Raw genomic sequence first — 14416 nt, forward strand, 5'->3', positions numbered from 1 at the left:
GACCCTGCAACTTTATGTATAGTTCTCTGTCTTGTATATTGTTCCATACCTAACTTACAGGTCTGTCTGCCTCTTCTTCTTAAATCCCTATTCACTTTTTAATCAAATTTTCTAGACTTTTCTAAGCAGAATGGTTGTTTATCCTCATTGAATGTAAAGCACTGTGTCTATTCATCTGCAATGTCTGTTACTGTGATGTATGGTAATACACACCTCTCTGTTGTGTTTTTCCCACTGAAGGAGAGCACCCATCTTGAAAGAAAAGTAATTTCGAACTCATCATTTTTTCTCCTCTTACCAAATATTTAGCACTCCAATATCCATTTTGTTTAAAAAATTATTTCCAAAATAAAGAAATATGCAGTAATATTCAGCTTGAAGAGAAAGTGACTAAGTGATATATTCATGGTCTATGGAATTTATTTCCCAAAGGTTAACATTCTCTTTTCTGTCTTCTTTCCTTCCTTTGTTTTGAATTGTCTTTACGACATAAACATTGTCTGTGCAACCTTGCCTCTGTGGCTTTAGGGGTGTTCTCTGGTTGTTTCATTTTGAATGTACTGTTTTCAACGAGACTGTAAATTCCTCAAGGGCATGATTTGTTCAATTCTATTCTGTGCTTCTTACGTTGTGTCTAGCATAGTGAGAAACAAAACAGTCATTCAGTCAAGTATTTGTGAGGGTGTCTGCCATGTACCAGGCATGTATAGTTGTTGCGGATGCTGTTGCTAGAAACCTAGAGATCCAGAAAAATTAAAGTCAGACTAGCTAAACAGTAAAACATAGCTTACACCTTAATTCAAGGAAAGGTCTGGCAAAATGTGATAAATTCTGTATGTTTATATCAAGGGTAAAATTCATGATTCTTTAAATTTCAAGTAAACTCAGTTTTAATAGTAATACTTTTCCCCTTCTCATCAATCCTGTCTCTCAATATTTTGCCTATGCCTTTTCTTTCCTATTTGGTGTCTGTCTTTCCCAGGTCTGCATATTTTTTGTTTCACATTGTACAATTCTCTATTTTGAGTGCATATAAAAAGTGTCAGACATTCTAGTGAATGCGCTATGATCACTTTTCCCACAAACTCTTCTGCCCAAGAGTAGCTATCCTGCTACTTTAAAATAAAAGTGAGTTTGCACTATGGAGGAGCTTAGTAAGGGAGTCCCTCACTCCACCATCTTTACTTCTCCCATCATTTTGTCTGATCAGAATTAGTGGAAAGGGTAATAAGTCATCATAGATCATCCAGGTGCTTTGTGATAATAACACATCCTGTCAGCAAACATAGGAAATAAGGCTTTCTACATTATAAGGGAATTTTGAGGAATCTCATAGATTTACTGTAAAAATACAAAACACAAAAAAGTCATTTCATTTTAACAATTCTTCAAAATTCCCTTTCAAATAAGTAGTTTCTCCTGAAAATTTTGAGTTTCCTGTGCTGATTTTACTAGTTTTCAATTTGTTCATCCTTGCATAAAGATAACACATTTCAGGTTTTTCCTTGGTTGTTCAGCTAAAATGTCCATTGCTTATTAGGTTATTATTTCCTTAGTCATTTGTGCTTTGTTCATTGCATAGTCTCCTTTATTCCCACCAAATTTCAAATCCTCAGGGCTTTAAAATTATGTATGCCAAAAATAAAAGAGTTGCTTCTTGTTTATTTTCTCTCCCAACTCACCTATAATTGTTATTGATAAACTTTAATAATTAATATCTTCATTTTCCATTTAAGAACTCTCAAAACTATAGGCCTTAGAATATAGCAGGATCTAGAATCACATTATAATCAACTTTATTTTTCTAAGGATACATTATTTAAAATGAACATATCATAGAAGTACACTTATTAGTATGGAAATGTATAAACAAAGATAATCCTTTAACTTAATATGAAATTATATTTTAAATAGTAAATGAGGTATAAAATACCCACAGATTCTACACTACTTTGAAATACTTTGATGACTGATAACTGCAGTTTTGGCCCTAAGTAAAAGCAACATTTATCTGTTTTTTCAACTGCTACCTAAAACATAGTACAATAAAGCACAGTAATACTGTTAGTAATGTTTATCAGATATTACCATCATTATTATTGCTATTATTATTGCCTGCTTTGTGCCAGGAACTGAAACAGACACTGGGCTGGCAAAGGTAAAGGAGAACATTGCTATGGACTTAATATTTGTGTCCACCCAAAATAATTTATATGTTGAATCCTGACCTCCAATGTGACAATATTAGGAGGTAGAGATTTTGGGAGATGATTTGTTGGTAAGGGCACAGCCTTCAGGAATGGGATTAGTGATCTCATAAAACAGATCCAAGAGTGACCCCTCCCCTTTCCACCACATGAGGTTACAGTTTGAAGGCTACAGTGAGGAAGTTGTACCAAACAGTCATCATCTAGGACTTACAGTCTCAACAACGGTGAAATAAAGGTTTGTTGTTTTAAGCCATTCAGTTTATGGTATTTTTGTTACACCTGCCAGAGCAGACCAAGACAAACATTTAACTAAGAATAACCTTAACATGTTCTAAAGTATAGAAAAGCAGTAACTGTACTTAAGAATATTTAGAATTTACAACTGGAAGAAGTCCACATTAATCACCAAAAAAGCAAATGGAAGCCTAGGAAATGTTAAGCAAGATAAGCAAGGTCATACACCCAGGAAATGGGAGAGTGGCAATAGAATGTTCTCACTGATAACTATTGAGATACCTTCCCCCCACTATATAACAAAACAATCATTTATTTGCTAACTATTTGCATATTTTCCTAATAAATTTATGAGGTAGGCAAAATGTGTGGAATGTATTTCTGAACAATTGTTGGAAGGGCACTACTGAAATGCAAAATTTCTAATTGTTCAGGTAGTTTTGAATTTTAAATGATATACATAAATGCATCACTATCATCTGCATCACATAACATGTAAATGACATCTTCTCATTAAAATATATTCATTGTCAGAGCTCAGTAAAATAAATTTGCTTATTAAAATTACATAAAATTTTCAAACTATTATTTTTAGGAAAAAAAGACCATCAAGAAACATGAGTGTATGATAAATATCCATATCTAAACCATCTGTCTATCTTCTTCACCATATGTCACCCTATTAATTGTTAATATCACCCTTATTATGCATCATCTCATCTGTAACATTATTCCATGAAACTAAGAAGGCATCAATAACAGCTACAGACAAACACCTGCTATACGTGTTTCTGGTTGATAAATTTCAGCAGGTTCTGGTTTGCTCTTGGGCAAAATTTTCTAATTGCTTTTGCATAACAGGAAGTCTTCCACCAGGCAAATTTTTCTGGTTACAGTCAGCACATTACTATCTTTTTAAACTGTTTGTTACAATAATATTTGTTCAAAATGTTTATTTAGCAACTATCATATGCACAAAAATATGGGCCTAATGGTCACTGGACTAAACCCTGTGAAGAAAAGTAAAATATGAGTAGGAACCTGACACATATGTGAGAGAAGTTTGAAAACTTTAAGACCCCCAAAGCCCTTAATAAATATTCGTTAATGAGGGTCATGGCCCTTAGCTTTGGCCAGAGCAATTATCTATCGAATAAACTGTGATACCTATTTTTCCTTTGTATATGAAGAAAGGAATTGAACTGCGGTTCAGTGATCCTTCCATTCAAAATCAAATGTAATAGATAAACCATATTGCTAACTGTCCTCTTCTTGGCAATATTCAAAAGAGATCCAATGAAAATTCCAGCACTATAGAAGTGTTGATTATTTTGTTCTTTCTAAGGTGATTTTGGTTGAAGAAATAAATCTATTGAGCATAAAATGGTGGGGAATCACTGCCAAAGAGAATAGAATTAAGTACTAAATTGTGTGGTAAAGATAGTAAATGTGAAGTAGGGTTAAAGAAGTGGGGATAAAGGATAATTGAAATGGGAGAGAAGTTTTGGAGAAGGTGAAAGGTGAGTAAGACATTGCAAGGTGAGTGGGCAGAATATGGTTAATAGGTATGCTTTCATTCAGGACAAGTCACACGTATATGAAAATTAGAACAGTGATTCTGTTCAGTATTGAGATGCTGGGACAAACTTCTGTTGAGAATTAAAGAAATACCTCGATGGAGACAAATCATGGTTAATTTTGGAAATCATATGAGTTAACTATGAGCGGCAACTCCCAAAGCACTACCAATTCTATCCATTAAGTGTTTGTGTTTCCCCCCATATTCTTGGTGCTTTTATACGGATTACCTCATTGCATCCTCATACAAATTCTTAACTCCCTTTGGAGTAAGTCCTAATGTATTGGAACTTTCTTTAACAGATAAGAAATCTGATTATTATGAAGAGAGTTTATTACTTACGTAAAAGATCAAAGATTTGAACTGACATACTCTGATACCTGAGTTCACATTCTTGATTGTCTCATTTTACTGGCTTACAGTGTGAAGTTGAGAAATAAAATGGGGCCTTTGAACATTATTGGTACATAACAAATGTGAGATTTTGATGGGATTAGTCTGTCAGCAATACGTATGATAAATTATAGTCCAAGCAAAAATATATGAGTCAGTTGTAGTATATACACTATAGAATGGTGATGACAGGAATGAAGGATTTGGGGTGCTTCCAAAAAAACTCAAGGGAGGAGTTATATAACATAACCCTTCCTAACTTACCTCACTTTATATTCTTTCATATATATACCTAACCAAACTGGAATGCCCATCCTCCCCCACCTTGTTCCTCAGATATGCCAATTCACTTTGTGATTTTACTCATGACATATCCTTTATATGTGGAATGCTTTCCAACTTCCTATGTTTGAAATCCAAAACAATTCCCAAGTTCTGCTCCTCCATCTCAAGTTCTGACCATCTCCAAACATGGAAATAATCTTCCTCATCTGAATTTTGCAGAGAATTGTTCCTCTTTTGTAAACAAAATAGTCTACTATATATTACCCAGTTTTGTGTTTATGCCTTATAAGTAATACAAAATAATTAAAACCATTACATGCTGTGTATCTGATATAGTATTAATTTGGCATCCCTACCGATGTTCATTAATGTTCGTGGAATCCAAAATAAGTAATTACATTAATAATTGCATAAAAAATAAGTGAATAATTAATTCAATAATGGAATTAAAAGGTGACTCCCTGATTTTTACCTGTTAACAGTATTTTGTCTTTCTTTTGTCTTCTTTTCTAATCCTCCCTTAGTCACCCCTTATATTACTCTCATGAGTGGTTCATGCTCTTGTGCCTTGACAGACAAAAACTGGTTATTTGGGCCATCCAAATAAATATTGACTGAACACTTGTCAAAACTTTTGTCTAATCTATAAATATTAGCTCTCTTAAATACTTCCTAGTCAACAAATTATCAATTCTCCAATGAATGATGTTTCTTCGAACATCACAAATATCTAAGATAAACATTCTACACATTGTTCAAGTGCATAATCTGCTTCTTTGCATAAACTTCAGCTTTTGGATATCTACTGCATTTCCAAGAAAAGAATAATTGTATCCATAAGTGTAAACTGGCAAATATCTCGTGTACATATCCCATTTAGGGAATAAAAATCTTTGGGTTTGCATAAAATGCATTAATATTAATTTCTAAATTGCTCTTTTTATTTTAATTCATAATTTGTTATTTGTGTGAACTTTCAGTCCCTTTAAAATCAGAATTTCTTGATTGCTCAACCATGCAATACATAGACAGCAGCTATATTAATAACCTCTCAAAGGTGCAGTGCACTGATACTGTTATTTATGCTGTTGTCTGGGAAAAAGCTTATTTATTCTGTCCAAGCACCCATGAGACATGAAAACTATTCTTTGTTCAGACTCACTGTGGATAGTCATTTTAAAACTTCAATTACTATTTCATTTTTTTAATTTTATTTATTTATTTGAGAGAGAGAGAATGAGAGATAGAGAGCACGAGAGGGAAGAGGGTCAGAGGGAGAAGCAGACTCCCCGCTGAGCAGGGAGCCCGACGCGGGACTCGATCCCAGGACTCCAGGATCATGACCTGAGCCAAAAGCAGTTGCTTAACCAACTGAGCCACACAGGCGCCCTTCAATTACTATTTCAGCATGTTCCTTCCATTACTGTTTCCAGCACCACAGCCAGTAATTTCTAATAGCCAAATGTACTTTATAAACCGTACCCACATATGCCTGCATACAAGGAACGAATAAAGCTATGTATAAATGATTAGTGTCTGCAGAAACAATGTAAAATTTAGATGAAATAATATCAACATATGAATCTTGAACATGCACATTTTTATGCCTCCCAGCTAATATATATATATATATATATATATATATATATGTTGATACATATCATCATGCATCTTGGAATCAAAGAAAAGTAATCATACATTAATTTTCAACAAATATTTCCTGAGACTGAAGCCAGTAGAGAGCTGCCCCTTGTGCTATCTGGTTTGTAAAACATAACAAAATAATGTAACGTTATTTCTGCCTTTGAACAATTTATAATCGTAATAAATATGATTCATTCTTTTTATTGAAATGAGAGTCTTGAATGAAAAAAGATGGTTTATAGTCTCAATCTTACTTTATGTAGACCTTAACTTCCATGATCTGGCTATAACTTTTCTTCCTGCGTGAGGTTTTGTTTCTGAATTAACATTAATCATTTTTCTTAAATATACTCTCTATTTTTTCCAGGCTTTTTTGCCATCAAAAAGCGCACACATCTAATTTATGAAAAATTGAAGCAGGATACGTGGATCACACCACTTGAAACGACGATTTTCACTACGTTGTCCTTTATAACTATAATTTGTCTTGAGTGGAGGACATCATAAAAAATCAACTTTATACAGTTTGCTGTTCTAGTCATTGCTGGAACATTGATAAAAGTTACACCCACAATACCTATTATTCAGTTTTTTAAAAACAACACAAGGCATTTCAGACCTCAAAGCCTGGAAAAGGTTTTTTTTTTTTTTTTTTTCTGTGTCATTGTATATACTTGTATTTCATAGACAACGGTTTGTGTGTAAACTGGTCAGGTTTCCTTGTTTGTTTGACAGCTGTCATATTAAGTCTAATATTCTTTAAAGTTGTCTACTAACTTGTATACGAACTTTTGTTTAGGAATATGGAACTATTTTGCTTTATTTTGTTATCCCCATTTCACTATTTCTTTTTAAAGTTATTGCATTACATGTCATTTTCAAAGCCTTTGAAAACAAGATAGGTCATGAGTACACATCTACCTGTAACAGAAAAACTTTATTTGAACCTGAGAAACATCTAGATTCTCTCTTCTTCTTCCTCTGAGTTGACTTTGCCAAGTGAGTGGAAGGTACCTGTTGCTTCCATTTTATCATTTTCTATTTTCTCATTAATGTTCTGAAATCTGGATTTTCTCCCCATTCAATGAAGTCTTAAGGACTTAAGCCTTGAGGACTTAAGGACAAATACATTTTCCAAGTATTTGAACTTGGGAACGTGACTATTTCTCTTTACATCTTATTTTTTCTTTTCTTTTTTTTTTTTTTAAAGATTTTATTTATTTATTTGAGAGAGAGAGAATGAGAGAGAGAGAGCACGAGAGGGAAGAGGGTCAGAGGGAGAAGCAGACTCCCCACTGAGCAGGGAGCCCGATGCGGGACTCGAACCCGGGACTCCAGGATCATGACCTGAGCCGAAAGCAGTCGCTTAACCAACTGAGCCACCCAGGCGCCCCAACATCTTACTTTTTCATTTCTAAAAATGGAGATAATAGTGTCTCAATCAGTTTGTTTTCAGGATTAAATAAGACAGTGGTTAGCAGTATGCCTGCCATAGAGGAAATGTCTAAAAGTGTTACCAAAGATGACAATGTTTCAGTAAATGGATAATCTTCCATACAACTCCATTTTTCAGTTTCTTCATACTTATTAACAGCCTAAGATTTTTCTAATCTCATGGATTCATCTTTGAGCATCATCTTTGATTCTTTCTTGTCACTTTCTTTTTCCATATCCAGTTGTCAGATACTTTCTTTTTGTCCCCTTATAGTAAATCTCAAATCTGCCCCTTCTCTATTCCCCTGATAATACCCTTATTACACCTGAGGGGAATCTATAGAGTGTGTTGACTCACTGAAAATGTTCCCTGAGGGTGAAGAAGGGATAATGAAGTTTTGAGTACTAAGACACTGAAATATGCAGGGATGCCATTATTAAAAATAACAAGAGAGGCGCCAGGGTGGCCCAGTAAGTTAAGCATCTGCCTTCAGCTCCGGTCATGATCCTGGAGTTCTGGGATGGAGTCTCACATTGGGCTCCCTGCTCAGCAGGAAGTCTGCCTCTACCTCTGCCCTTCACCCTGCTTATGTTCTCTCTCTCTCTCTCTCAATAAAATAAAATAAAATAACAACAACAACAAAGGAGCAATTAAAAGTGCCAGTAAGCCAAATGAGGCATTTTCAAATATAGCTTAGTAAAGTTTAGAAAACAGGGGCTTTATTATTTTATATGGAAATGTTTAATTTGTAGAAAGGTGATGAGAATAAATCTTATCTGTAATTACTGGTAATATGGGAAGCCAGAGAGTCACCAGTGCCTTGTATTACATATTTATATAATTATTACATTGGGAACTCTTCGGGAACCTAATACAGCAGTTCACATATCAGAGATTTTCAACAATATTGCTAAGGACATGGGTTAAGTATTTCCTTAAAGACTGCATTACAGCTCAAAGATTTACTTGAAATTTATGCTCAATGGAACAAAGTTCACACGATTAAAATTTTAAGAGAGCATTTTGATTTTAAAGGTTTTTCTTTACCTTTACATACAGGCCTGTGATCACTCCAAGCAGCAAAGACTTCAGCTATCCGTTGACAGGTGATGCTCTTAGCACCTTGTAGGACATAATCTTCATCACAAGAGAATTGCACAGTTGATCCAAGGCTAAAAGCGAACAGAGGATTAAAAAAAATAAACAGGATTAGAAAAATATAATATAACAATTAGTCTCCACTTCTGGCAATATCCAATATGTCAAAAGTTTCCATAGTGGCAAAAAGTATCTTTCTATTTGGAAAACAAAATATGAAAATATAACTTGTACAGATATGAAAGTCATAAACATATGAATCTATTGTAAGTCGATAACATGCAGATGTAGGTAGGTGCTATAGAAAGCTGTCATCAAATTCAATTATCTTGTTAGTTGTAGAAGCCAAGTTTAAGTAATTGACTAAATCTCCAATCCTAAGTAAGTAGTAAACAGGAAGCAAAAAGCGGTCTTCCTGATTTGAGTCTCAGCACTTATATTCATTGCAGTACTTTTCCAGCAGGTATTTTTATGTGCATTTATTTGGATGAATATTTCACATCAATCAATCAATCAATCAATATTTAGGGCTGCAAAATTATGTTGATTGTCTTTCATATAAAATTCACCCATCATTTATTACTTAACCTACTGCAATTCTGCTTCCTTTTCCGCTGAAAGTGAAGTTACTTAAAATGATTGTTTCTTAGAACCCTAATTTCTAAGGGTAATGGATGTCTGCTGAAAGAACAAAACAAAACAAAACAAAACAGAAACCTGACCATGCATTTTCTTTCTTAAAATCCTTGAAGAACAACTCACCAGAAAAAAAATAAATAAAGTCCAATTTCCTCTATATGGCATGAAAAGCATTCCAGCAATAAGTCTGGCCAACTTCTCCACCTCATGCCTAACACAGTGCCACATGTGAACAGTACCTCTAGCAGCTGACAGTTTCTGTACATGCCATGCTGCTTTCTGTCTGCACTGTTCCTGTCCCCTCTGCCTGAGGGTACTACCTGCACCCTCTCACCCAGCCTTTGTCTGAAGAGCTCCTGTTTAGAAAGCTGAGCTTGTCATGGAGACAGATTACATGGTCACATTTGTATTGTAAGAACGTACACCTGGAACAGTATACAGTGCAGTTTAACATGTAGATTTTTACATAATAGGGGTGGGTAAGAAAATAATTCCAATAGTGTAGGCCAATGATCGGTACACTATGTCCTGTAGGACAAATCAGGTCCATGGCCTGTCTTTGTATAGCCCAAAATGTTAAAAAGTTGTTTATACTTTCAAAAATTTGAAAAATAATATTTTATGAAATGTAAAAATTGTACTCCATTCAGATTTCAATGTGCATAAATGAAGTTTTATTAGAACACAGGTGCATTTTCATTTATATAGTATCTATTGCTGTTTTCATGTTACAATGTCAGAGTTGAGTAGTTGCAATGGAGATTTTTGGTTTACAAACTATGAAATATTTATTATCTCTATAGAAAAAGCTGCCCAACCTCTTATCTAGGCTAAAGATGACCAAAAAACCTGAACTAGGCATGACAAAGAACAGAAAGGCTTAGTATAGGAGAAAGTCTGTATGGTATTAAAATCTACTCTCCTCTGGAGGCATTTTATTTTTTTCCCTCACTGTTTCCTTTTAAAAAGGTGGGAATATGAACTGATACAGTCACTGTGGAAAACAGTATGGAGTTTCCTCAAGAAATTAAAAATAGAATTACCATGTGATCCAGTGATTCCACTGAGTATTTACCCAAAGAAAACAAAAGCACTCACTCAAAAAGTTATATGCAAGATAATTTACAGTAGCCAAGATATGGAAGCAACCTGAGTGCCCATCTGTAAACAAATAGATAAGGAAGATGTGGTATATATACAATGGAATATTACACAGCCATAAAAAGATGAGACTGTGCCATTTGCAACAACATGGATGGACCTAGAGGGTATTACGCTAAGTGAAATAAGTCAGGTAGGGAAAGACAAATACCATGATTTCACTCATATGTGGAATATAAAAAAATGAATAAACAAACAGCAGAATGAGAAATAAAAATACAAAAACTGATGGATGCCAGAGAGCAGGTAAGTGGGAGGATGGACAAAATAGGTGAAGGGGAGAGGAGGAGAGAAAATGGCAGAAGAGGAGGGGACCCTCGTTTCATCTGGTCCCTTAAATTCAGCTGGATATCTATCAAATCATTCTGAACACCTGTGAATTCAACCTGAGATCTAAGAAAAGAATCTCTGCAATTCTACAAGTAGAAAATCTACCACTTTTTGCAAGGTAGGAGGTGCGGAGAAGTGAATTTGAGGGGATTTATGGGAAGATAAACTTCAGTGGGAGGGAGCCTTCAGAAGCTGGCTATTAGAAAGTGATATAGCAGTGGAGCACAAAATCACAACTTTTAGAGGTCTGTTCCTGTGAGGGATATCCCTGCCTGAAAGGCGCTCAGGTGGCAAAGAAGGGCAGAACATTAGGTGGGACAGTGTCGCCTCAGGATCCCTGGGGTCACAGAAAGAACAGGGGTGCCTGAGTGTGGCAGAGTTCCCAGGCGTTGGAGCAGGGAAGCCAGCTGCAATCAGTGAGGCCAGGAGTAGGCTCTCAGCGTGGTATTGCCATAAACCACAAACAGTGGCTCTATCCGGGGACCACTCCCCAAGCAGGGGCCCAACAAGCAGCAAAACCCCTGCGTCACCCTCCTCCTTCTCCCAGGAGGAGTGGTACAGGTGCCCCCACGATTGGGCAACTGCTCCCAGAGCAGGGGCCCAGAAAGCAACAGACTTTGGTGAGACCACCCCCCCCAACTCCCCTGGGACTATTGCTGCAGGTGTGCATTGCAGGAGTCTGCAGAGTTTGGCCACACAAAGATGCTTGACTGCTTTTCCCTGACATTGCACTGAAGAGTGGGGGCCAAGATCAGTCAGCTCAGGGGCTAGAAATCTGGGCACTGCAATTTTTGTTTATTTTTGTTGTTGTTGTTGTTCTTTTTGTTTGTTTTTTCATCTTCTAAAGTGGTACAAAAAGTCCTCAGGGAACAAACGCCACATAGAGCAAACCTAAGAAGCTACACTGAGCATGGCCCCCTAGCAAGGGGTGGTGTAACTCCACCCCAGCAAAGTCACCTGGGAATCAGTGCAATAGGCCCCTCCCACAGAAGATCAGCAGGAGCATCAGTCACATACCAAGTTCATGGATTGCTCAGAACTGAAAAACTCCTGCACTAGAGGAAAAGAGTATATAGAAATTGAAGTTTTTTCTCATGAGTCTTTAGTCTTAAAAATTCTTTTCATTTTTTTCTTCTCAACTCGTTTCTCATTTTAACAAATCTATGTTTTTAAGTCTATTTTTTAATTTTAATTTTTACATTTGTATTTTATAGATATAAAATGTTCATCTATTGTTCATCTATTCTTCTCTGGACAAAATGACTAGAAGGAGAAATTCATAGCAAAAGAAAGAACCAGAGATAATACTCTCTGCCATAGATCTAATTGATATGGATATAAGTAAAATACCAGAAATTGAATTCAGAATAATGATTATAAAGTTACTAGGTGGGCTTGAAAAAAGCATAAAAGACACTAGAGAATCTCTTAGTGCAGAAATAAAATCTAATCAGGCTGAAATTAAAAGTGCTTTAACTGAGATGTAGTCTAAAATGGATGCTCTAGTATCTAGGGTAAATGAGGCAGAGGAAAGAGTCAGTGACATAGAAGACAAAATGATGGAAAGGAAGGAAGCTGAGGAAAAGAGAGAAAAACAACTAATGGATCATGAGGGGAGGCTTCGAGAAATCAGCAACACCATAAAGCAAAACAATATTAGAATTACTGTGGTCCCAGAGGAAGAAGAAAGAGAGGGAGAGAGAAAGTGAGAGACATAAGGTATATTGAGCAAATCAGAGGAGAACTTCTCTAATCTGAGGATGGAAACAGTCATTCAAGTCCAGGAGGTACAGAGAACCCCCCTCAAAATCAATAAAAATAGATCAATACCCTGACACATAATGAAGCTTGAAAATTTCAGAGATAAAGAGAAAATCCTAAAAGCTGCTTGAGACAAGAGGTCCTTAATGTACGAGGGTAGGAACACTGGAGTGGCAGCAGACCTATCCACAGAGACCTGCCAGGCCAGAAAGGACTGGTATGATATATTCAGGATATTAATGGGAAAAACATGCAGCCAAGAATACTTTATCCAGTAAGGCTGTCATTCAGAATGGAAGGAGAGATAAAGAGCTCCCAGGACAAAGAGAAAATAAAAGAATTTGTGATCACTTAACCAACCAAGAAAGAAATATTAAAGGGGATCCTGTAAGTGAAGGGAGAGCCCAAAAGTTACATAGACCAGAAAGAAACAGAGAGACTATATAGAAACAGGGATGTTACAGGTAATGCAAAGGCACTAAATTCATATATTTCAATAGTTGCTCTGAATGTAAATGGGCTAAATGCTCCAATCAAAAGACGCAGGGTATCAGACTAGATTAAAAAGCAAGACCCATCCATATGCTGTCTACAAGAGACTCATTTTAGACCCAAAGACACCTCCAGATTAAAGGTAAGAGGGTGGAGAACTATTTATCATGCTAATGGACATCAAAAGAAAGCTGGGGTGGCAATCTTTATTGCAGACAAATTATATTTAAAAAAATTTTTTTAAGATTTTATTTATTTATTTGAGAGAGAGAATGAGATAGAGAGCATGAGATGGGGGAGGGTCCAAGGGAGGAGCAGACTCCCTGCCGAGCAGGGAGTCCGATGTGGGACTCGATCCCGGGACTCCAGGATCATGACCTGAGCCAAAGGCAGTCGCTTAACCGACTGAGCCACCCAGGCGTCCCTACAGACAAATTATATTTTAAACCAAAGGCTGTAGTAAGGAATGAAGAGGGACATTATATCATAGTTAAAGAGTCTATCCAACAAGAAGATTTAACAATTATAAATGTTTATTCTCCTAAATTGGGAGCAGCCAATTAAATAAACCAATTAATAAAAAAATTAAAGAAACACATTGATAATAATACAATAATAGTAGGGAACTTCAACAACCTACTCACAGCAATGGACAGATCATCTAAGCAGAAGATCAATTAGGAAACAAGGGCTTTGAATGACACACAGGACCAGAGGGACTTCACAGATAGAAGCAGAGCATTCTATCCTAAAGCAACAGAATACACATTATTCACAAGTGAACATAGAACATTCTCCAGAATAGTTCACATACTGGGTCACAAATCAGGTCTCAACTGATATTAGAAGTTTGGGATCATTCCCTACATATTTTCAGGCCACAATGCTTTGACACTGGAACTCAATCACAAGAGGAAATTTGGAAGGAACTCAAACACTTTGAGGTTAAAGGGTATCCTACTAAAAGTTGAATGAGTCAACCAGGAAATTAAAGAAGAATTAAAAAAAAGAACTCATGGAAACAAATGAAAATGAAAACACAATTGTTCAAAACCTTTGGAATGCAGCAAAAGCGGTCCTAAGAGGGAAGTACATTGCAATACAAGCCTTTCTCAAAAAATTAGAAAAGTCTCAAATACACAAGCTAACTTTACA

The 14416-nt window shown here is 35.9% G+C and overlaps 1 protein-coding gene across 5 annotated transcripts in view; it reads right to left on the reverse strand.

Annotated features, from left to right (window-relative positions):
• Positions 1-14416, reverse strand: part of CSMD3 (CUB and Sushi multiple domains 3) — a 1170304-nt gene that overhangs the window by 646073 nt on the left and 509815 nt on the right. For all 5 annotated transcript variants that reach the window (XM_025871014.2, XM_073893120.1, XM_073893119.1 and 2 more), the window contains one exon: positions 8828-8952. In XM_025871014.2, coding sequence (XP_025726799.1) covers positions 8828-8952 — 125 coding nt within the window. The remainder of the gene's footprint in view (positions 1-8827; positions 8953-14416) is intronic.

The sequence above is a fragment of the Callorhinus ursinus genome, unplaced genomic scaffold, assembly GCF_003265705.2.
Source record: "Callorhinus ursinus isolate GAN/ISIS: 27379988/994484 unplaced genomic scaffold, GSC_fseal_2.0 scaffold5, whole genome shotgun sequence".
Lineage (NCBI taxonomy): Eukaryota > Metazoa > Chordata > Mammalia > Carnivora > Otariidae > Callorhinus > Callorhinus ursinus.